This window comes from Enhydra lutris, unplaced genomic scaffold (genome assembly GCF_002288905.1).
Source record: "Enhydra lutris kenyoni isolate GAN:26980312 unplaced genomic scaffold, ASM228890v2 scaffoldscaffold50, whole genome shotgun sequence".
NCBI classification, from domain to species: domain Eukaryota; kingdom Metazoa; phylum Chordata; class Mammalia; order Carnivora; family Mustelidae; genus Enhydra; species Enhydra lutris.
Window position 1 is genome coordinate 6,062,252 of NW_019154134.1, and position 24,552 is coordinate 6,086,803.

General features: G+C 38.9%; 1 protein-coding gene across 1 annotated transcript in view; it reads left to right on the forward strand.

Annotated features, from left to right (window-relative positions):
• The window catches only part of LOC111156935 (serine peptidase inhibitor, Kazal type 5), an 81,530-nt gene extending 59,843 nt beyond the window's left edge, over window positions 1-21,687 (forward strand). Inside the window, exons 27-33 of the mRNA XM_022518089.1 lie at window positions 2,019-2,146; window positions 2,914-2,986; window positions 4,061-4,188; window positions 5,068-5,164; window positions 8,687-8,817; window positions 17,811-17,901; window positions 21,382-21,687. Coding sequence (XP_022373797.1) covers window positions 2,019-2,146; window positions 2,914-2,986; window positions 4,061-4,188; window positions 5,068-5,164; window positions 8,687-8,817; window positions 17,811-17,901; window positions 21,382-21,390 — 657 coding nt within the window. The 3' untranslated portion in view covers window positions 21,391-21,687. The remainder of the gene's footprint in view (window positions 1-2,018; window positions 2,147-2,913; window positions 2,987-4,060; window positions 4,189-5,067; window positions 5,165-8,686; window positions 8,818-17,810; window positions 17,902-21,381) is intronic.
• The last annotated feature ends 2,865 nt before the right edge of the window (window positions 21,688-24,552 follow it).

Here is a 24,552-nt window from a genome sequence, read left to right on the forward strand (position 1 = left end):
GGGTTTGAAATTAAACATTTTCCACCTACCTGCAGTTTGCAGTGAGCTGTATTTCTATGTTACCATGTTTCTATATTTTCAAGGTACCTGGGCTATGTCTGTTTGCCTCCTCTCCCAGATTCCATTCCAGGGGCCAGCCCAGCCTTGAGCAGGAGGGGGTGTGAGACAAGATTTGTAGTGCCTGGCGCCCAGAACAGAAGGGCCATCTGGAGGCCAGATAATATATTTTCAAACTACCAGGCTCACAGGATTATTCACACAACATGAGTCTCACAAATTTCTTAGCCTGCCTGTGTACATGCAGATCCAGGTGGTTGTTTATGCAGGACAAAGCATAGTAACATTTATCCATATGGACCACGTGCCCAGGACAAGCTTCTAGTTCTAGAATAAATGTCAGGAAGCTATAATGTACACATGAAGAGTATAGTCAGTAACATCATAGTAACTCTGTATGGTAACAGATGGTAACTAGACTTACTGGGGTGACCATTTTGCAAAGTATGCAAATGTCAAATCACTATGTTTATCTGAAACTAATATAATCAATTATACATCAATAAAAAATTAAAAAGTCTTCCCAAAATCTATGCAGCAGGTGGTATTGTTCTAGAGTTTCAGTTGAGAAAAGCTCAGATAATAACTACATGCAGATAATAAGAGAAGAGCTGGAGATTGCACCCATGAAGCAAAGATGGACGCACAGGCAGATGGGTGGTATCATAAACATATACATATGTGGGATTTTGTGTAGCTGGAAATGGAAATAATTCTAGCAGCTTCCAAAAATGATCGCTGTGAGACATTTAATATTTTGATTAAGTATTCCAGAGAACTTTTTTAATACTGCAGATAAAAGTAGGTCTGGAGTTTTTCATGGATATCAGTTTAAAGAAAGAAGGATAGGAGCAACTGGCTGGCTCAGTCAGTTGAGCGTCTGACTCTTGATTTTGGCTCAGGTCATGATCTCAGGGTCATGGGATCCGGCCCCACGTCGGGCTCCCTGCTCAGCGTGGAGTCTGCTTGTCTCTCTCCCTCTGCTCCTCCCCCATCTCACACACACTCTCTCTCTAAAATACATAGATACCATCTCTTGAAAGAAAGAGAGAGGGAAAGAAAAGAAGGGAGGGAGGAAGGAAGGGTGACTGCCATCCATGTTACTAGCAGTATTTTTCTAAGTAATTTTCCCATATCTTTCCTTTGGCTATTTGAGCTTTCATGTAATTTTATGACAAATTTCTATAGATGTTCAAAAAGTTCATCAGAGGCCAGATCCTGTGGATTCATTTTCACTGTCTTCTTTTTAAAGTTCTTATTTTTCATTAGATATAAAATGCAGCTTTATCTGTTTACAAGTGTTTAGGGGTTTTATTCTCTGCCACATAAAAGCATAGAAAATAACAAAACTCATTACAGATTTCCCATCACAATTCCAGCACTGACTTTACTTAATCTCTGAGACTTATTTTCTCATCTATAACATGAGGATAATGAGTGTTTGTCATCTATAAAATGGGGATAATGAGTGTTTATCCTGTGTGCTCTTAAATCCACTAGAGCACACAACAAAATGCCTGGCATATAATAAAAAAAATTATTTTATAATAAAATAAAATAAAATTGTTCTTGAGGAACAGAGCTAAATGTCTTGCCAAAGAGCACCTATCAGTTCGTTCTGGGGCTTACTTATGTGTGGAGTGATGAGTACGCTGCAGGGAAACAGGTTTGGGGCTCAGCCCGCTAAAAATTGCATTAACACAGTACAGGCTGCCTGAGGTAGGAGTGAAATTCCATGAGGACGAGGTCATTGTTTGAGAGGGATGCTATGGAGAGAATTCTAACTTCCTACACAGATACTGAATAAAGAGCATCTGAAACATACTCCATCTCGAAAATTTTGTTTTTTCTAGATTTTTCTTTCCCCTCTCAAGTATTATGAGCTTATGTGTCAGAAATTATGTTTTAAATTTTAGAGATCAGACTATTGTGGTAGCATCTTTTTTCTGTTCTCTTGGCAGGATCAGTGCCACGAATTCCGGAGTATGGTGAGAGAGGGGAAGTTTATCTGCACCAGAGAAAATAACCCTGTTCGAGATCCAGATGGCAAGATGCACGTCAACAAGTGTGCTATGTGTCAGAGCATTTTGTACGTGAAGAAGATTATCAATCAGTTTGATGGGTGGTTCTTATTTGCAAGGACATGGTTCTTTTTAATTTAAAACCTAAGGCCCTGGTCATTGTACATGAAAAACCTACTAGGCCTTCACTTTAGAAGAGGAGAATGAGCTTCTAGAACACGATCACAAGATATGTTTATTTTGATGATCACAATCATACATGGAGCATCTGGGACAGGGAGACAGCTGTTGTTTAGTTCCCAAATCCTGGCTTTCAGAGAGGAAATACATCAGCTGAGTAAAGGGCCATGTGCCATATACTTCCCTTGTATGTAAAGGAAACAATTTCTATATAATAGACTTTTCATAAGAATTCAAGGAGATAATATTTTTCAGACATTTATAAACTTGAAAGCAATATAACCACATGAAGAAAATCAATATTGGAGAGTTCAGTTCTAATTTAATATGAAAAAGAAAAGGAGAAATGAAGCAACTCTCCATGAGAGCCATATAAATACTTTACTAAGGAAAAAAATACAATGGACTTTTAGGAGCTTAGCATTCTGAATGACAGTGTAGTAACTGAATTTCTGAAAGTTCATAGCATTGCCACAAATGCACTATAAAAATTAGAACAGTTAAGACTCGTTAGTGAAAAAACAAGTATTTTAGATATTTTTTTAGATATGAGAAAATAGTGTTAGATTTGCTAAAGTTTAGAACTAGGGAAAAATTTTAAAAACAGTAAAAACAAACAAAAAAACTCAGTAAGAACCCTTTTTTTATTCTGCAGCGAGCGAGAAGCTAGTGAAAGAAAAAAGAATGATGAAGAAAAATCAAGAGCCAAGCCCTCAGATGATGCAAAGGTCATTTCTTAAAAGATGCGAAGATAACTGTTTCACCTTTCATCCTCAGAATCTGACATTCTCCTCCAGTTTTTTGGATAATGGGAATGCCAATGTTTTGCTTCAAAGAAAATAGGTTTTGCTAATATTTCATTTTGGTTATAACATATTTTTGTCTGACTTTAAGGTTTGATATTTTTCTCAGTTTTATAAAGAATTTGCCCACGATGTGAATCAAATATTGCTCTCCTCTTTGGGAGAAATATGGATTGAAAAAATAGAGTGTAAGATTCTTTACCACCGCCACCACATGCTTTCCTCTGACACTAAATGTGAAATGAGGCTTCAGGTAGCTTGTTGACATTGATTTTTACAATTCACGTAACATACACTAATATCAAAGCCTCCCCTTTAGCTTCTCTCCTTGATGTCATTTTTTGTTGTTGTTGTTTCCTGTTTTCTGTTTCAGCGTCAACAAATCAATAGTGTGCATGCGTGATGCTGCCTTTTCTTTTTACTTTTCAAGCTTGCAGAAAAGACATCTTCATTCAGTCCTTTGCAGTGATAATCACATTTGTGGCGTTAGATCCCTGTGATACTGTCCTTTGCTCAAGAGTACAGCTCATGTGGAATGCTGGGGTGGCTCAGTTGGTTAAGCATCTGCCTTTGGCTCAGGTCATGATCGCAAGGTCCTAGAATCAAGTCCCACACTGGGTCCCTTGCTCAATGGGGAGCCTGCTTCTCTCTCTATCTGCTGTTCCCCCTGCTTGTGTGCAGTTCTCTCTCTGATGAATGAATTTTTTAAAATATCTTAAAAAAAAAAAAAGAGTGCAGCTTATGTGGAAAATGAGGGGAAGGAAGGAAGGAATCTGGGAAGAAAAAGGTGAGGGAGACATGATCTATCAGGTGTTCACCCTGCATTTCCAGGACCAGGCAGAGAGTTTCAGAATGAAGTGTTTAAAGTCTGGGCATTCCTTGGCTTCCATTGCCAGGATAAGGGCAGTGAGTCTGAACTCAGAGCTAAGAAAAAACTTCCTAAAATCAAGTTTTAGAAAGGGGAAAAATCCTGTTCACTTCCCCTTTCTCATTTTCTAGGATGAGTGCAGTGACTTTCGGCAGTACGTGAGGAATGACCGGCTCACATGTACTCGAGAGAATGACCCTGTGCGTGGTACTGATGGAAGATTATACAAAAACAAGTGCTATATGTGCAGAACGATCATGTGAGTAGGAGGATCCTGTTACCCCTCCAGCTATTGGGGGATTTGCATTTTTATTTTTTAATTTAAATTTTAATTTTTTAGTGTAAAGGTGTCTTTATTAAAGCATAGGGACAGGACCCATGGGAAATGCATCTTTAGAAGTTGCCGATTAAATAAATGTGTGCTCATGAATCCACGGCATCCTTAGAATAAGTCTTTAGATTCAATGCTCTTAGATTAAGAACACCTGATATGGGAGACAGGAAATCCAGATGTGAATTCTAACCAGAATATTTACTAGCTGTGTCACTGGAGAAAATTTTTTTCAATTCTCAGGATCGTAGCTACAAGAAATTCTAACAAGTCTTTGTTCTATAACTAGATCAGACTCAACATAGAAGTCTTTGTCAGAAATACAGATATTTTACCCCCCAAAATGTATTTGGCAGAAAATTCAGGGCTAAGGAATTTGTTGTTTAGAAGGGATTTCTAGGTTATTTCAATGAACAACCATATTTGGGGACTAATGGACATGATTGATACTGATGATGATGATTATGGAAACACTGTGAAACTGTGAACATAATTATAATAATTAGTATCTTTTTTAGCTCTTTGTAGTATGTTCCTGGAGATAGGAATTACCAATACCACCCTCTTTTTATGTTCTAGAAAAGCTAAGCTCAAGGGATTTAGGCAACTTGTCCAAGGTCATACATCTATTAAATGATGAGTGCTCTAAACCAGTTCCCCATTATATAGTTTTCTTACATCATCCTCTGGTTGAATGTTCTGTGGTTCTATCATATTTTATTTAGGATTGCATAGCTTCCCACTGGAAGTTATAGGTGCTAGTCTTTATGGCTATAACTTTAAATTACTTTTTGTCTTCTTCTGTAGTCAAAAAGAAGCTTTGGAAAGGGCAAGAATTCGGGAGAAATCATTCCACATTAGATCTACAGAGGAAAACAGCCCAACTGCCTCCAGTTCTATTCTGGTAAGAATTACTATTCCTGAAAAGCTACTTATTAAGTTAATGCCTTAAGTCTGTTGCCACTCCTCCTCCATGAGCTTCATTTCCAGATAGAGGCCTTGGAAAGGGGAATTCAGTGTAGCTCCAAACCCTTTGTATGTAGTTCCAAGCTCAGTGAGAGTTCTGGGATGACTCACCAATGCATTATTCTGTGCTCTTTTAGATTATTAGCCCTGTTCCAAGCCAATTTAGTACATTATTGAAATTTTAAAACGTGGGTGTGCCGTGAATGTGACTTACTGCACATATGGTCACATAAGTAGTGAGTCTCAATTCTGTAATTTCAGCAGGCCAAAAAGACTCCTCATCCAGCTTCTTCTCTATCCCTCTCCCCAAATCAACCCTCTTTCCAATAGCCTAGAGAGGTGTGCGGAGCATTTTCACACTTGTGAAATTCCATGATCAGCGATTCACAGTGGCTAAAACTTATTTATTCAAAATACAAGCTGATGGCCGTCAGTAACGTACCCTAGTGTAAATTAGCCTAAGAGGTTTGCTTTTTAGGGCTTTGTCAAAGTCAGGAATAGAAAGAAGGAAAGGGAATAAGAGCATATTCATGAAGTAGCATATCAAATTGGCCTCTAAAAGTAAAACTTTAGCATCTAGCCTGATGACCCAGAAAAAAAAGAAAAAGTATTAAACATGAATTTAATCTTATTATTTGCCCAATTTAAGTAAGATAGTAGATGAGTTACACTAGTGAAATATATACTAATTACAGATTTCTAGTAAATTAGATGCTACCCTAGGAATCCCATAAGCATGGAGAGAAACTATTCACAGAATCTCTTCTTTTTTCCCCTAGCTTTATTGAGATGTAATTGACATAACACTGTAAACTTAAGATGTACAGTGTGTTGATTTAGTGCCTTTTTAAGTTGCAAAATGATACCACCCTAGTGTTAGCGAACACCACCATCACCTCACATAATTACTATTTGTGTGCGTGTGGTAAGAACATTTAAGATTTATTCACTTACCAACTTTCAAGTATAAAATACAGTGTGATTAGCTATAATCACCATGCTGTACATTACACCCCCAAACTTACTCATCTCATAAGTGAAAGTTTGTACCCTTTGACCAATGTCTCCCATTGCCCCAGTCCCCTCCCTCCACCATTCTACACTCTGTTTCCAAGATTGCATTTTTAGATTCCACATATAACTGATACCATATAGCATTTGCCTTTCTCTGACTTATCTCAGTGTAACACCTTAAAGATTTCATCTAAGTTGTCATAAATAACAAGATTTCTTTCTTTCTCGTGGCTGAATTATATTCCAGTGCTCTCTCGGGGTATGTGTGTGTGTGTGTGTGTGTGTGTGTGTGTGTGTGTGTGTGTAACATGTATTCTTTATCCACTTACCTACTGATGGACATTGAGATTGTTTTCATGTCTTGGCTATTGCGAATAAGAAAAAAAAAGCATTTTACTGAAGTATAATAGTCGTATAGAAGAAGTGTGCTTATCAGAGTGTACAGCTAAATGCGGTATTGCAAAGTGACCACAGCTGTGATATTAGCACCTACATCAAGAAATGAGACACTGCCAGGGCACCTGGGTGGCTCAGTGGGTTAAGCCTCTGCCTTCAGCTCAGGTCATGATCCCAGGGTCCTAGGATCAAGCCCTGCATTGGGCTTTCTGCTCAGCGGGGAGCCTGCTTCCCCCTCTCTCTCTGCCTGTCTCTCTGCCTACTTGTGATCTCTCTCTCTCTCAAATAAATAAATAAAATCTTTAAAAAATAAAAGAGAAATGAGACACTGCCAGACACCAGGAGCCTCACGGTTCTTCCTAATGTACAATCTGGTTTTGAGCTGAGCTTTCTCTTGGAGAAGAGAACCAAATTTATTATTCATTTTGTCATCCATTCATTCATTTTACAAATGTTTACCGAACTCCTACTATTTTCCACACATTATTCATGTGTATGAGAACAATAGTCATAAGCAAAGCAGACAGAAATCTACATTCATGGAGTTTATGTTTGAAGAATATAGTTAGTAGATAATGTGAATAAATAAAATGTAACTCCAAGGGGGAAATAAAGTTAAATAATGATATAGTAAATACTGGGATCAGGGTCAGGGTGGAGGGGAGTACAGTTTTAAGTAGCCTGTACAGGAATGCACTCTGAGGTGACATTTATACCACGGCCTAAATGGATTGATACCATACATGTTAAGTTAGAGAACAGCATTCCAAGAAAAGAATAGCAGATCCCCAAAGAAGGGGTCAAAGGACAGCAAGGAGTCCAGGATAGTTGAAATAGAGGGACCTCAGAGAGAGCCATAGAAGGGGAAGTCATTACAGTAATAGGAGGCCATATTATAAAGGATTTTATAGACCATATTAAAGATATTGACTATTATTCTGAATGAAGATTTTCAAAAAAAAGGACTGATGTGATCTGGTTTGCTTTTTAAAAGACTAACTCTGGGGGCACCTGGGTGGTTCAGTTGGTTAAGGGACTGCCTTCTGCTCAGGTCATGATCCTGGAGTCCTGGGATTGAGTCCCACATCAGGCTCCCTGCTCAGCAGGGAGTCTGCTTCTTCCGCTGACATCTCTCATTCTCTCTCTCTCTCTCCCTCTCAAATAAATAAATAAAATCTTAAAAAAAAAAAAAAAGACTAACTCTGCCTGGTATAATGAAAATACATTACAGGGAGGCAAGAGCAAAATCTGGACAGCTGGTTAGTCATAGCAGTAGTCAATGGAAGAGATGACACTAGTTCATGCCATGGCAGTAGTGGTAAAAGTCATGAGAGGTGGTTGGATCCTGGGTCTGCTCTGAAGGTGGAATCAACCACAGTTGGTTCAGAGTTGATGTACTGTGTAAGAAAACAGAGAAGCAGCCTGTCATTGCTTCTTTGTAATGATTTATCCTAATGGTTTTGAATCTTGTAGTGGCAGACACCTGAAATAATATTAAGGATATATCTGGTTCATTCCTACCTTTGCCAGTGATTCATTGAAGGTGCTTGTCTAAATTCTCCCTGAGTATCTATCAATATGGAACTCAACATAATCTAAAGCAGTTCATGGGATGTTTTAAATTTTATTTTAGAGAGAGAGAGAGAGAGAGAGATCCTTACCCTTTTCTTACATAGTCTGTCAACTCTGAACCAATTATGGTTAAATCTTAAAACTTTCATCTTTGCCAATCATGTATTTAGTTACAACTTTCCCTCAAATCACTGCTTTAGCTGCGGTGATTTGGTAGTTTATATTTTTTTTGGTAGTTTATATTTTTATTATCATTCAGTTTAAAACACTTCTACATCCCATTATGATTACCTTCAGTCATGAGTTACTTTTATAAGTAAGTGTGTTGGTTGATTTTTAAATACTGAGTTTCTATGACCTATGTTGCAGTTCCTTTACTAATGTTTTAATCAGATGCGATTGAGGAAATCAAAATATTTTTCCAAGCCAAACCCTCTTGAGTGCCATTGAGTAAATATGATTTGTTTTACTCCTTCAGGATTCTGAGATGTGCAAACACTACCGAGTATTGCCCAAGATGGGTTACCTTTGCCCAAAGAATTTACATCCTGTCTGTGGTGATGATGGCCAGACATACAACAATCCCTGCATGCTCTGTCATGAAAACCTGTAAGTATACAAGTGGCACTATCATATCTTTGAGTGTAGAGGTTCTTGACTATGGTGTTAATCCACAGGCCTGCACTCTATCAACTTGAGGTGTGTTACACCAATTTACTAATCATAGCAGTTAAAATTCAAATTTTGTGGATGATCTTATTCAAATATAAAATAGAGAGGATTAGAGGTTATCTTTTTGATTAAGTTGCTTATATACTTTACTGAGTGGAAGAGAAGGAAAAAGTGGTGGGGTTACAACAATTAGAGAAAGTCTCTATGAGCCCATGTACAGTCATGGCAATGTGAACATCATCCTTGTGTTGTGTAAAAAGAAAAAAAAATTGAGAATCATTACTGTGTTGAGTCTGTCCAGCCAATAATTTCTACTGGGCCCTCTGACTACCTGATAGTCACATATTTCCATCCTCTCCAAGTCTTCTTCTTGGAGCAGAAGTGGTATCATTCAGGAGAAAACCCCCTGGAACAAATGGTGGGCTTGGTGTGGGCTCAGATTTATTACTGCCTGTGCATCTGTGGGCATATTATCTCATCATTCTCAGATTCACTTTTTCCACTGCAGAAATGCAGATCACTGTGGAAGTGCACACTTCCAGTGCAAAAGTTCTCTGAGCCAGCTGGCTTCACTGGGTTTTTAAGAAGAATTGCCATTTTTATTTAAAATTAAATATGAGGGATTTGTTTTAATACTGTCATTATGGATTTTAGCTTTTTACTTCTCTGCTCAAATACTATCTTACCCTCACCTCCAGTCACATGTCTCATGTTTGACTAGCTGTCTGTGAAAGCACGACGACAAATCTTAACTCTTCCATCCTACCCCAAGCCCACCCCAGATTTACACTGTAGTCCATGTATGTTCTTGCCTTCTGGGGACACCATAGGCAAAGCTCAGAATGTGAGGATTGGACACTCTACAGTTTATACATTTAGAATCATATCTGAATGTGAGTTCTTTATGTGTTCTGACATCTGTAGGTAAGACACTCCCACATTCACTCTCTCACTGAATCATCACTACATGCTGTGAGTGCTATTATCTTCACTGTACACAGGGTGAATCTGAGGTTCAGAGAGTCCAGGTAATTTGTTTAAAGTCACAAAGCTAGGAAGTAGATCAGACAGGATTTTTACCTTGTTGGTTTGGGTCTAAATACAGTTCTCTTTTTACTACACTACTTTTATATCCAAGGCAGTAATTCTTTAAACATTTGGGGTTCAAAAGTTCCTTTGATGACATGGAGAAAGTTACCTCTTTCTAGACAAGAAAAGAAAATGAAGCAACATTAACAATTTGTATGCATAGTATTTGTGGGCGCATAAATCTCTTGAAATCCAGAAGCACCTGGGTGGCTCAGTCTGTTAAGGGTCTGCCTTTGGCTCAGGTCATGATCCCAGGGACCTGGAATCGAGCCCCCACTCTGGGCTGTCAGCTGAACAGGAGCCTGCTTCTCCCTCTCCCTGCCACTCCCCCTGCTTATACTATCTGTCAAATAAATAAAGAAATTTTTTTTAAAAATCCATTCATGGATATTACAGATTTTTAGGAATTAAGAAATCTCCATTTAAGAAATGAATGCAGCCAGGGAGCCTGCTTCTCCCTCGGCCACTCTGTCTGCCTGTGCTTACTCTCTCTCTCTCTCTCTGACAAATAAATAAATAAAATCTTTAAAAAAAAGAAATGAATGCAACCATTCAGGAATTTGTTACAATATATACCTTATCTTCAACCCAGAAATTCTTCAACTTCCCTTTATTGTAAATGTCAGGGCCTAAATTACCCTCCCAGTGTTCTTTAAGCATTCCATTAACTGTACAAACCCATAACAAGCGATACTCTAATCAAGGGAACTTTAGAGTTAGAAACTTTGATGTTAAAAATATTAATAAGGCATGCCTCAGGATGGATTGTTTAGCAAAGGAACTGGTAGTATATATTATAGAGAGAAGATCCAGGCTATCCCAGGCAAGAGGAAATGGTATTGGTTTCTGTAGTCTTAGAGGGAAGCAATTTCAACTTGAGCAATGTCCAAGGACAAGTCAAACTGCCTTGATAGATAGTGAGTTTCCCATCACCAGAGGCAAACAAGCAGATGTTTGATATGCAATATTTCTGAAAAGAGAGGCATTAAAATTCATACCTTTTAAGATTTCTTCCAGCTATTAAATGCAAACTGTATAATTACGTATTTTGTGTTTTATAAAATCTATATTCTATATATATTTTATATATTTTTTTAATTTTTTTTATTAAATTTTATTTTTTATAAACACATATTTTTATCCCCAGGGGTACAGGTCTGTGAATCGCCAGGTTTACACACTTCACAGCACTCATCATAGCACATACCCTCCCCAATGTCCATAATCCCACCCTCCCCAACCCCCCTCCCCCCATTAACCCTCAGTTTGTTTTGTGAGATTAAGAGTCACTTATGGTTTGTCTCCCTCCCAATCCCATCTTGTTTCATTTACTCTTCTCCTACCCCCTTAACCCCCCATGTTGCATCTCCTCTCCCTCATATCAGGGAGATCATATGATAGTTGTCTTTCTCCGATTGACTTATTTCGCTAAGCATGATACCCTCTAGTTCCATCCACGTTGTCGCAAATGGCAAGAGTTCATTTCTTTTGATGGCTGCATAGTATTCCATTGTGTATATATAGCACATCTTCTTTATCCATTCGTCTGTTGATGGACATCTAGGTTCTTTCCATAGTTTGACTATTGTAGACATTGCTGCTATAAACATTCGGGTGCACGTGCCCCTTCGGATCACTACGTTTGTATCTTTAGGGTAAATACCCAGCAGTGCAATTGCTGGGTCATAGGGTAGTTCTATTTTCAACATTTTGAGGAACCTCCATGCTGTTTTCCAGAGTGGTTGCACCAGCTTGTATTCCCACCAACAGTGTAGGAGGGTTCCCCTTTCTCCGCATCCTCGCCAGCATCTGCCATTTCCCGACTTGTTGATTTTAGCCATTCTGACTGGTGTGAGGTGGTATCTCATTGTGGTTTTGATTTGTATTTCCCTGATGCCGAGTGATATGGAGCACTTTTTAATGTGTCTGTTGGCCATCTGGATGTCTTCTTTGCAGAAATGTCTGTTCATGTCCTCTGCCCATTTCTTGATTGGATTATTTGTTCTTTGGGTGTTGAGTTTGCTAAGTTCTTTATAGGTTTTGGACACTAGCCCTTTATTCGATATGTCATTTGCAAATATCTTCTCCCATTCCGTCAGTTGTCTTTTGGTTTTGTTAACTGTTTCCTTTGCTGTGCAAAAGCTTTTGATCTTGATAAAATCCCAATAGTTCATTTTTGCCCTTGCTTCCCTTGCTTTTGGCGATGTTCCTAGGAAGATGTTGCTGCGGCTGAGGTCGAAGAGGTTGCTGCCTGTGTTCTCCTCAAGGATTTTGATGGATTCCTTTCTCACATTGAGATCCTTCATCCATTTTGAGTCTATTTTCGTGTGTGGTGTAAGGAAATGATCCAATTTCATTTTTCTGCATGTGGCTGTCCAATTTTCCCAACACGATTTGTTGAAGAGGCTGTCTTTTTTCCATTGGATATTCTTTCCTGCTTTGTCGAAGATGAGTTGACCATAGAGTTGAGGGTCTATTTCTGGGCTCTCTATTCTGTTCCATTGATCTATGTGTCTGTTTTTGTGCCAGTACCATACTGTCTTGATGATGACAGCTTTGTAATAGAGCTTGAAGTCCGGAATTGTGATGCCACCAACTTTGGCTTTCTTTTTCAATATTGCTTTGGCTATTCGAGGTCTTTTCTGGTTCCATATAAATTTTAGGATTATTTGTTCCATTTCTTTGAAAAAAATGGATGGTACTTTGATAGGAATTGCATTAAATGTGTAGATTGCTTTAGGTAGCATAGACATTTTCACAATATTTATTCTTCCAATCCAGGAGCATGGAACATTTTTCCATTTCTTTGTGTCTTCCTCAATTTCTTTCATGAGTACTTTATAGTTTTCTGTGTATAGATTCTTAGTCTCTTTGGTTAGATTTATTCCTAGGTATCTTATAGTTTTGGGTGCAATTGTAAATGGGATGGACTCCTTAATTTCTCTTTCTTCTGTCTTGTTGTTGGTGTAGAGAAATGCAACTGATTTCTGGGCATTGATTTTATATCCTGACACTTTACTGAATTCCTGTACAAGTTCTAGCAGTTTTGGAGTGGAGTCTTTTGGGTTTTCTACATATAGTATCATATCATCTGCGAAGAGTGAGAGTTTGACTTCTTCTTTGCCGATTTGGATGCCTTTAATTTCCTTTTGTTGTCTGATTGCTGAGGCTAGGACTTCTAGTACTATGTTGAATAGCAGTGGTGATAACGGACATCCCTGCCGTGTTCCTGACCTTAGCGGAAAAGCTTTCAGTTTTTCTCCATTGAGAATGATATTTGCGGTGGGTTTTTCATAGATGGCTTTGATGATATTGAGGTATGTGCCCTCTATCCCTACACTTTGAAGAGTTTTGATCAGGAAGGGATGCTGTACTTTGTCAAATGCTTTTTCAGCATCTATGGAGAGTATCATATGGTTCTTGTTCTTTCTTTTATTAATGTGTTGTATCACATTGATTGATTTGCGGATGTTGAACCAACCTTGCAGCCCTGGAATAAATCCCACTTGGTCGTGGTGAATAATCCTTTTAATGTACTGTTGAATCCTATTGGCTAGTATTTTGGCGAGAATTTTTGCATCTGTGTTCATCAAGGATATTGGTCTGTAGTTCTCTTTTTTGATGGGATCCTTGTCTGGTTTTGGGATCAAGGTGATGCTGGCCTCATAAAATGAGTTTGGAAGTTTTCCTTCCATTTCTATTTTTTGGAACAGTTTCAGGAGAATAGGAATTAGTTCTTCTTTAAATGTTTGGTAGAATTCCCCCGGGAAGCCATCTGGCCCTGGGCTTTTGTTTGTTTGGAGATTTTTGATGACTGTTTCAATCTCCTTACTGGTTATGGGTCTGTTCAGGCTTTCTATTTCTTCCTGGTTCAGTTGTGGTAGTTTATATGTCTCTAGGAATGCATCCATTTCTTCCAGATTGTCAAATTTGTTGGCGTAGAGTTGCTCATAGTATGTTCTTATAATTGTCTGTATTTCTTTGGTGTTCGTTGTGATCTCTCCTCTTTCATTCATGATTTTATTTATTTGGGTCCTTTCTCTTTTCTTTTTGATAAGTCTGGCCAGGGGTTTATCGATCTTATTAATTCTTTCAAAGAACCAGCTCCTAGTTTCGTTGATTTGTTCTATTTTTTTTTTTTTTGTTTCTATTTCATTGATTTCTGCTCTGATCTTTATGATTTCTCTTCTCCTGCTGGGTTTAGGGTTTCTTTCTTGTTCTTTCTCTAGCTCTTTTAGGTGTAGGGTTAGGTTGTGTACCTGAGACCTTTCTTGTTTCCTGAGAAAGGCTTGTACCGCTATATATTTTCCTCTCAGGACTGCCTTTGTTGTGTCCCACAGATTTTGAACCGTTGTGTTTTCATTATCATTTGTTTCCATGAATTTTTTCAATTCTTCTTTAATTTCCTGGTTGACCCATTCATTCTTTAGAAGGATGCTGTTTAGTCTCCATGTATTTGGGTTCTTTCCAAATTTCCTCTTGTGATTGAGTTCTAGCTTCAGAGCATTGTGGTCTGAAAATATGCAGGGAATGATTCCAATCTTTTGATAACGGTTGAGACCTGATTTAGGACCGAGAATATGATCTATTTTGGAGAATGTTCCATGTGCACTAGAGAAGAATGTGTATTCTGTTGCTTTGGGATGAAATGTTCTGAATATATCTGTGATGTCCATCTGGTCCAGTGTGTCATTTAAGGCCTTGATTTCCTTGTTGATCTTTTGCTTGGATGATCTGTCCATTTCAGTGAGGGGAGTGTTAAAGTCCCCTACGATTATTGTATTATTGTCGATGTGTTTCTTTGATTTTGTTATTAATTGGTTTATATAGTTGGCTGCTCCCATGTTAGGGGCATAGATATTTAAAATTGTTAGATCTTCTTGTTGGACAGTTCCTTTGAGTATGATATAGTGTCCTTCCTCATCTCTTATTATAGTCTTTGGCTTAAAATCTAATTGATCTGATATAAGGATTGCCACCCCTGCTTTTTTCTGATGTCCATTAGCATGGTAAATTCTTTTCCACCCCCTCACCTTAAATCTGGAGGTGTCTTCAGGTTTAAGATGAGTTTCTTGTAGGCAACATATAGATGGGTTTTGTTTTTTTATCCATTCTGATACCCTGTGTCTTTTGATTGGGGCATTTAGCCCATTAACATTCAGGGTAAGTATTGAGAGATATGAATTTAGTGCCATTGTATTGCCTGTAAGGTGACTGTTATTGTATATTGTCTCTGTTTCTTTCTGATCTACTACTTTTAGGGTCTCTCTTTGCTTAGAGGACCCCTTTCAATATTTCCTGTAGAGCTGGTTTGGTATTTGCAAATTCTTTCAGTTTTTGTTTGTCCTGGAAGCTTTTAATCTCTCCTTCTATTTTCAATGATAGCCTAACTGGATATAGTATTCTTGGCTGCATGTTTTTCTCGTTTAGTACTCTGAATATATCATGCCAGCTCTTTCTGGCCTGCCAGGTCTCTGTGGATAAGTCTGCTGCCAATCTAATATTTTTACCATTGTACGTTACAGACTTCTTTTCCCGGGCTGCTTTCAGGATCTTCTCTTTGTCACTAAGACTTGTAAATTTTACTATTAGGTGATGGGGTGTGGACCTATTCTTATTGATTTTGAGGGGGGTTCTCTGAACCTCCTGGATTTTGATGCTTGTTCCCTTTGCCATATTGGGGAAATTCTCTCCAATAATTCTCTCCAATATACCTTCTGCTCCCCTCTCTGTTTCCTCTTCTTCTGGAATCCCAATTATTCTAATGTTGTTTCGTCTTATGGTGTCACTTATCTCTCGAATTCTCCCCTCATGGTCCAGTAGCTGTTTGTCCCTCTTTTGCTCAGCTTCTTTATTCTCTGTCATTTGGTCTTCTATATCACTAATTCTTTCTTCTGCCTCATTTATCCTAGCAGTGAGAGCCTCCATTTTTGATTGCACCTCATTAATAGCTTTTTTGATTTCAACTTGGTTAGATTTTAGTTCTTTTATTTCTCCAGAAACGGCTTTTATCTCTCCGGAGAGGGTTTTTTTAATATCTTCCATGCCTTTTTCGAGCCCGGCTAGAACCTTGAGAATCGTCATTCTGAACTCTAGATCTGACATATTACCAATGTCTGTATTGATTAGGTCCCTAGCCTTTGGTACTGCCTCTTGTTCTTTTTTTTTGTGGTGAATTTTTCCGCCTTGTCATTTTGTCCAGATAAGAGTATGAAGGAGCAAGTGAAATACTAAAAGGGTGGCAACAACCCCAGGAAAATATGGTTTAGCCAAATCAGAAGAGATCCCAAATCGTGAGGGGGGGAGAAAGGGGATAAAAAGAGGTTCAGAAAGAAGAAAAAAAAAAAAAGAAACAATTAAAAAAAGAAAACCAATAAAGAAAAAATATAAAAAGGAAAAAAAGAATATATATATTAGATAAACTAGTTTAAAAACGTTAAAAAAGGAAAGGGTAAAAGTTAAAAAAATTTAGCAGAAGAAGAAAAATAAATTGAAAAAGAAAAAAAATTAAATTAACTGCAAGGCTAAAGAATCATGGGGAGAAAGCCATGAGTTCCGTGCTTTGCTTTCTCCTCCTTTGGAATTCCGCTGCTCTCCTTGGTATTGAAACTGCACTCCTTGGTAGGTGAACTTGGTCCTGGCTGGGCTTCTTGTTGATCTTCTGGGGGAGGGGCCTGTTGTAGTGATTCTCAAGTGTCTTTGCCCCGGGCGGAGTTGCACCGCCCTTACCCGGGGACGGGCTGAGTAATCCGCTCGGGTTTGCTTTCGGGAGCTTTTGTTCCCTGAGCGCTTTCCGTAGAGTTCCGGAGGGCGGGAATGAAGATGGTGGCCTCCCAGTCTCCGGCCCGGAGACGCCGAGAGCCTGGGGCCCCACTCCTCAGTGCGCCCTCAGAGAACAGCGCCGATTTACTCCCGTCACCCTGCCTCCGGCCGCGCTCCGAGCTGACCGAGCCTGCGACCGGTTCAAGGTAACCCCGAGCTTAGAGCTTACTCCTCGGCTCTGTCTCTGTAGCCGGCTTCCCTGTTCTAATACCTGTAAACTCTGCGACACTCAGACACCCCCAATCCTTCTGTGACCCTGTGGGACCTGAGGCCACGCTGACCCTGTGTGGGCTTCACCCCGGTTAAGCCTCTGGAGCGATGTCCCTCAGCGGAACAGACTTTTAAAAGTCCCGATTTTGTGCTCCGTTGCTCCGCCGCTTGCCGGGAGCCGGCCCCTCCCCCCGCGGTCTATCTTCCCGTCGCTTTGGATTCACTTCTCCGCCAGTCCTACCTTTCCAAAAGTGGTTGATTTTCTGTTTCTAGAGTTGCTGTTCTTCTTCTCTTCGATCTCCCGTTGGATTTGTAGGTGTTTGCAATCTTTAGATAAGCTATCTAGCTGATCTCCCGCTACCTGAAGTAGTGTCAGCCTGCTACTTCTCCGCCATCTTGACTCCTCCCCCTAAGTTTTACCTTATATATTTTTATCTTATATATATATTGTATTTTGTAATCACACATTATAGGTATTCAGTAAAATGAGGCTTCTCTGTGGGATCCAGTTTTCCCATCTGTAAAATAATGGCTTTTGGAATAGATGGTCTCCAAGTGTATTTCTAACATTGAAAAATTTCATGAGTATATAGGTGAATGAAAGGTGATGGAATGAATCCAGGCCTGGGGAATGAATCTGCAGCTAAATCCTGGTGATACTGGGAGGTAGTTGAATTCTGATTCTGGGTTCTACCTGTAATTTCAGTTCTGGTTTGATGCCGGGATGTCATCCACGTTGATCCTTGTTTGTTTTCTTTTCTTACCCTGTCAGTTTCTCCATCTTTTTAATTTCCTCTGCTCTGTTTTAGAATACGCCAAACTAATACACACATACGCAGTGAAGGGAAGTGTGAAGAGAACAGCATCCCAGAAACAACCCCTCTCGACTTGCCAGCATCCGTAAGTACACTGCGTTCGCAATTACTGGGCCAGAGCCAATTGGTTCTGCTTCGTGTCTGCCACCGACCGATGGACATTTCTCTGCCAAGGGCAGTGATCCTGGGTTATATAATCCCAGAACTGGTCACATCTTCATTGTGATGATAAGTAAGCAATCACTAAAATAAGCAGGGATAGTAATAATAGTTCGTATTTTAAGTGTTTACTATTAACTGGGATCATTAATAGATTATTTGTGAGCAATGTCCCTCACATAACACTTTTACAAAGTAGGCTTTATTTCCTGTGATTTACTATAAAGAGAGAAGAAAAGATTAGGAGAGGTCACATAGTGATGGAACTGAATTTCAGCCGTTTCTGGGTAACCCCCATGTTCTTGCACTTCACATTGTTTCCCACTTCACATTCAACTGTTTCCCAACATGAAAAGCTGGCCTTGTCATTTAAATCCCTGCAACAATTTTTTTATAATTATGCTCAGTTAGCCAACATGTAATACATCATTAGTTTTTGATGTAGTGTTCAGGCATTCATTAGTTGTGTGTACCACCCACTGCCCATCACCACACGTGCTCTCCTTAATACCCATCACCCAGTTACCCCACCCTCCAACACCCCTCCCTTCTGTAACTCTCAGTTTGGTTCCCAGCTTCCAAAGTCATGGTAATATCCTCAAATGCAGTCACCAGGGAGAATAGCAAACTCGATAATGTCTGTCAGAACATCCTTGCAGCCTGCAAAATTGACAGACTTTGTAGAGTTTGCCATTTTCCCTGGTGACTGCATTTGAGGATGCTCTTCCACAGGCAAGATGGTATGTAACTTGAGGGGAAATGTAGGAATTTTGTTGTAGGAAATTTAGGAATGTTTGTTACTAGGTAAATATGGGTTTAAATTCTGTTTTTTTATAAAAGTTCCTCATATATGAGAACTTTGGCAAGTCAAAGATCTAAACCAAAGATCTCACCAGGTTATTGAAAATACTCAATAAATACTGACTTTTAAGCATTTGGCACAGTGTCTACAAACCAATGGCATTGATTATTATTATCACTGTTATTATTATGCCAAAGAGACCAAAGTATGAACTTAGACAAAGAGAAGAGTCTGTAGTGTAAACTTAGAGAAAGAGATCCTGGCACAGTGCTTATGTATATTTAATAATTACAATGGATTATAGTTTAATAACTTATATTTGATGTTAAAAATATACTTACATTCAATAAAAATGAAATAGTATAATAAATTACATTGATGAAATAAAAATTTATTATTATTCACAACTAGTTTCACTTCCACTGCCACCAAAAGCTATGGCAATAATGGAATTGGAGACTATTTGGCGAGATTTGGGGCTCCTGAGGAACAGTAGATGAGAGCACATTCATAAGAACTACTTTCTCTGCCTGCCTCTCTGCCTACTTGTGATCTCTGTCTGTCAAATAAATAAATAAAATCTTAAAAAAAAAAGAACTATTCAGTGAATCTTGATATGGTACCCTGGAAAAACAAGAGATAGAAACTCAGTGGTTTGGGTTTTCCGTTAGCAGCTGGAAGGTTGGGTAGAGTAGGCGGAGTATTGGGGTGAAGCCAGAAGACCTTCATCTTTCCTCCCGTGGGCCTGACAGGCATTGGTGTATTTGAGGTCTTTACACATCCATAAAGAGATGGTATCATCTTTTGTTCTAGTCCCCACATTGTGTTTGCTGTCTTATTACATATAAATTCTTAGTGGTTTGCTCCTTATTTTATTAACAGAATATAGTATCCTTCCCACCTCACAAATATACCTGATTACATGTAACTCAGGACAGTAGGTAAAAATAATCTTTATGTGAATCTTAAAGATCACTTTAGACCGCATCTTGCTGTACTCTCATGTAGACAACTTGACAAAAAACTTTATGAGAAATTTGCCATAGGATTACTAATAAGGTGTATTTATTCAAATATGGAAGAATCTTGACAGGGCTAAGCATAAAAGATTTTGTAAGAGAGTTTCTTTTCCTTTTTCAGTGTTTTCTTTCCACTAGAATTACACAACACATTATTAATGACAGGACTTATTTATGGTGTTAGATGATGGAATAAATCATTAGAACAAAAGGCGTCCTGAATATGGGTTCGGTTCCCTCTGTATGATTCAGGGGTGTGATCTTGGATACACTAAGGTGCTACAAGTGGGTCATGGCCCAGTGTTGCTCTGACAGCTATGACGCATGCACGTCCTGGAGATTGAAAGCGATTGCCTGAACTATATAGAAAGATTCTCTGAGAGAGTCTGGAATCTGAAGAATGAATGAAAGGCCAGACAGTCACAGCTCTCCTAGAAAAAGAGACTGACGATTCTAGAATGCGTACTCATGTTTAGTATCTAAGAAGTATTTTCTATTATACAAGAACTCCCAAGATTTACGTAACTCAGAGTTTTATGTGCTCTTTCTTGTGCACATCCTCACAGTAGGCCTGTGATTAGGCAGGGATTATTATCTTTCCCATTTTACCGTAAATCAGCCTGGGGGAGATACTGCAATTATCAGAGTTATTCAACATTCTGTGTTGCATCTAGTATATATCTTCTGGCTTCATGGCTTCTGCTCTGCCACCTTCCCTTAGTTGTCAGGAAATTCTGAAAACCAGGGCCTCTACAAAAGGGATTATATATCTCAATTAAATAAAAATTAGCTACCTTGAAAGGACATTTCTCTGTTAAGGAAAATACCAATACTATTTTGTGAGATGAATAAATGACTATTCTCAGTTCCATGGTAAAGCTTTTCAAGATATCACAAGACCATAGATTGCCAACCTCAAACCAAAGGAAATCTCCTGGGGTGGATGTGAGAACTAAAATGGAGGTCTGGGTTTGGAATGATAGTACTACTGGCTGACACTGCATGGTTATATGGGAAAAAAAAACTTCCTGAGGCCCTTTTTTTCTTTTGAAAAGATGTTTAGGTGTTGATCTGATATTTTAAATGTCCATTTCAAGAGCATATATATATTGGATGAGTCAGGCAAGGAAGTTAGCTGATGAAATTCTTATGGCCTTAAACAGCTTACAACAGTAAAGCATTAGTGTTCGAGGAATTGGATTTAAGTTCTGACCCAGTGTGAGACTTTGGCAAGTCACTCCAACTTCTCTGGAGTTCTGTTCCCTCCTCTGTGAAATGATGTTACTGACACCTACCTCTTTTCATTGCCAGGGTCTGGTCACACATGATCACACATGCTGAGGGTCACAGATGACCAAGGGCAGAGTTAGTATTTATATCTACTGCTGCAGGTAGTGTGTACTAGGTGCTTGGTAGTCATTGAACCAATTGAATAAAATGTGAAAGTGATCATAAATGGTGAGTTCTTGGCAGACTGCAAGGCTGTATGGGTTTCTTTGTCTTACAGTACACCTTAAATGTATAACCCACATTTTTATAATATCTCTTAGTTTCTAGCACCTAACCTATTCATCTTCTCTTCCAGGACAAATGATGGAAGAATTGGTGAAAGCCATGAGGGAAAATATATGCCCCAATTCTGAATCACCTAACCCTCACCATCTGTACAGAGAAAGAATTCTTCAGAGCTTGTCTTATTTACTACAGAAAACCATACAGAGCTATTGGGGGAATGGACTCACTGACCTTCAGTCTTTCCCATCTCTTTCCTCCTAGATTCTGTGATCTGAGGGCACAGAGACACCTCCATCTGTCTGTGCTTAAAAACTTCCTGATCACAATGCTGTCTGTTCAAATACTTGTTCAATAAAAGTAAACCCAGCAGAACACCCTTTTCTGGGATTCCTCATCACTGCCTGGATAATAGGAACGTCTTGTTTGTTTGTGTGTGTGTGTGTGTGTGTGTATGTGTGTTTTTACAGAAGCTGAAACTCTACCGCTTGGCTTGTTAAGCTATTGGTGGACACAGAATGCTCACTTTTTTTCAGATTCAAATTGCTGTCATAGTTGGGAAGACATGTCTAAAAGAGAGGTAGGGAGCTATGAGGTCCCTGGCTTTCAAGAGCTGTGTAAGACCAAACCAGCTATGAATCACCTTGGTACCTGTCACCTTACCAGCTCTTCTCCTTTCCTTCTATACTTCCACAGAGCGTAACTACCACTGTTACCCAGATAGCATCCAAAGTCACAAACCAGTAGTTTCTCATATTCAGTCATGTTGCCTCTCGACTATTTCCTCTCAGGGCCTTGGACCCATGGTCTGGGGCAAGACTAAGGAAATGAGAACTACTGGTGTGTCACATGTCTCCAGAACAGCACTGTCCATTAGAAATAGAAGTCAAATCACATGTAATCTCCAATTTTTCTAGTAGATACAAAAGAAATGGGTAAAATTGACTTTAATGATATATTTTATGTAGCCTAATATGTCAAAACTATCATCATTTCAAAATATAACCAATATAAACTTTCATTTTAACCAGGTCTTTGATATTAGTATATGTATTTTGTATTTCCAGCATATCTGTTTGGACCAACCACATTTCAAATGCTTAATAGCTACATATAACTAGAGGCCACTAAACCAGACAGTGAGCTCATGCACCTGAGAAATCAACCAGGGAATGCAGGCAGTAGGTAAGAGTGAGATGGGACAGCTTATAAGCTCCTGCCTCAGTGCTGAAACTTTGTCATGCTCCCCGTCATGATACTGGTGTCCTGTGACCGTACCATATCTAGTTAACGTTGTTCTCTTACAGATACTGGGCTGGACCTGAATACATCCTAGAGGGAGAAAGCTATGCAGAATCCATCATGGTTGAATTTGTTCTCAGCTATAAAGGAACTGTGCACAGAATGGCAGGTCTACTTGGATTTGGGAAGTTAATCTTGTATTTTTCACCTCTGCCCTTTTCTTTTAGATAAGTAGTCCCTAGGGCAATTATAGTAGGATTTTGTGATCTTTGTCCTTTGTAACTGTGTGAGAAATCAATTCCACACTAGTTTTTTTTTTTCTTCTGTGTTGTCATTAAGAAAACAGAAAAAAAAGAAGGCTTTGAAAAAAAAGTGAGAAAATGATGTTGCTATTTTCTTTGGCAATTCCAGGATGTAAGGGAAGGGTTTAGGGAGTCTGTAACATGGAATTATGGCTCTCCTTCCTGTGTAGTTTAGGAAATCCAAAAACTCGGAATGACTAGGGTGTCCATGGCTAAGACATGTAATTCTTTGAGAAGTAGTTGAATTTTGTTATGTCATTTTGAACATTTTATTGAGCTATAAACAATAAACCCTTTACCTTCTTTCATTAGTACTTTTTATGATGACTATGATTATTAGGTAATGTGCACAGAAGACTATTATCACACGCTTAAGACTTAACCAATCCTTTAAGGAATATGTGGTCCATATATTCAATGGAATATTACTCAGCCATCAGAAACAATGAATACCCAACATTTGCATCAACATGGATGGGACTGGAGGAGATTATGCTGAGTGAAATAAGTCAAACAGAGAAAGTCAATTATCATATAGTCTCACTTATTTGTGGAACGTAAGAAATAGGATGGAGGACACTAGGAGAAAGACGGGAAAAATGAAGGGGGAGGGAATCAGAGGGGGAGATGAACCATGAGAGACTATGGACTTTGAGAAACGAACTGAGGGTTTAAGAAGGGAGGGGGGTGGGGGGTTGGGTGAGCCCAGTGATGGGTATTAAGGAGGGTATGTATTGAATGGAGCACTGGGTGTTATACACAAGGAATCATAGAACACTACATCAAAAACTAATGATGTACTGTATGGTGACTAACATAACATAATAATAATAATTAAATATATATATATCTCAAGGATAGTTATGTATGTATGTGTATATATCAAGGATTGGTGTATATATATACCAATCCTGGATAATCATTCTGAGCACCAGGGAAATTGTGGCTTAGGAATAGGGTGGGATGAAGGATAGGATGGTCTGGAATGGGATGAGACATGGGGATGGGGAAAGGCCCAGGGGCCCAGGGAAGGTCAAGGGTAAAGTGAAGAGTGCAGATGTCAGGAATGGGGTGGGATCCAAGAAAGACAGACAATGGACTGAAGTGCAGGGATTGGGGTTGAATGTGAAGGTGTTGAACACATAACTTGGGATTTTAAAAAAGGTGAAAGTTGATCTTTTTTTTTTTTTTTTGGCAAACATAAACTAGAGGTGAATGCAAAATGTCTTCGGTGTCAAAATGTTCACAAAAAAATAGGTGCATTAAATATCAAGTAAACTAATTTTTTTCAAGTGAACTAATTTTTGAGTTGTTTCTTGAGTTATGGCTCAATGGATGGGAGGCAAATGAAAACCAGACCAGTGTCACTGAGATTTCACAAACCAGCCCTAAAATTCTAGCCCAGGAAGTGACAAATGATCCTGAGTTGGAACTGAAAAAACTGTATCACCTCAACTTGGTCACTATCACAAACTTAACACATTTTCTATAATTGATGCTATTTTGGATTCTGTTTTCAAAATATGGGTTTTCAGAGATCTAACACTATCAAACTCCTTATTTTCTCATGTAAGGAACTGAACTGAATTTCTCCTCTCTCTCAAGGCTTCAAAAACACCCAAGGAGAGCATTTGGCTAGGCTATGGGTAGGCAAACTTTTCCAATAAACAGCCAGATAGTAAGTATTTTAGGCTTTGTAG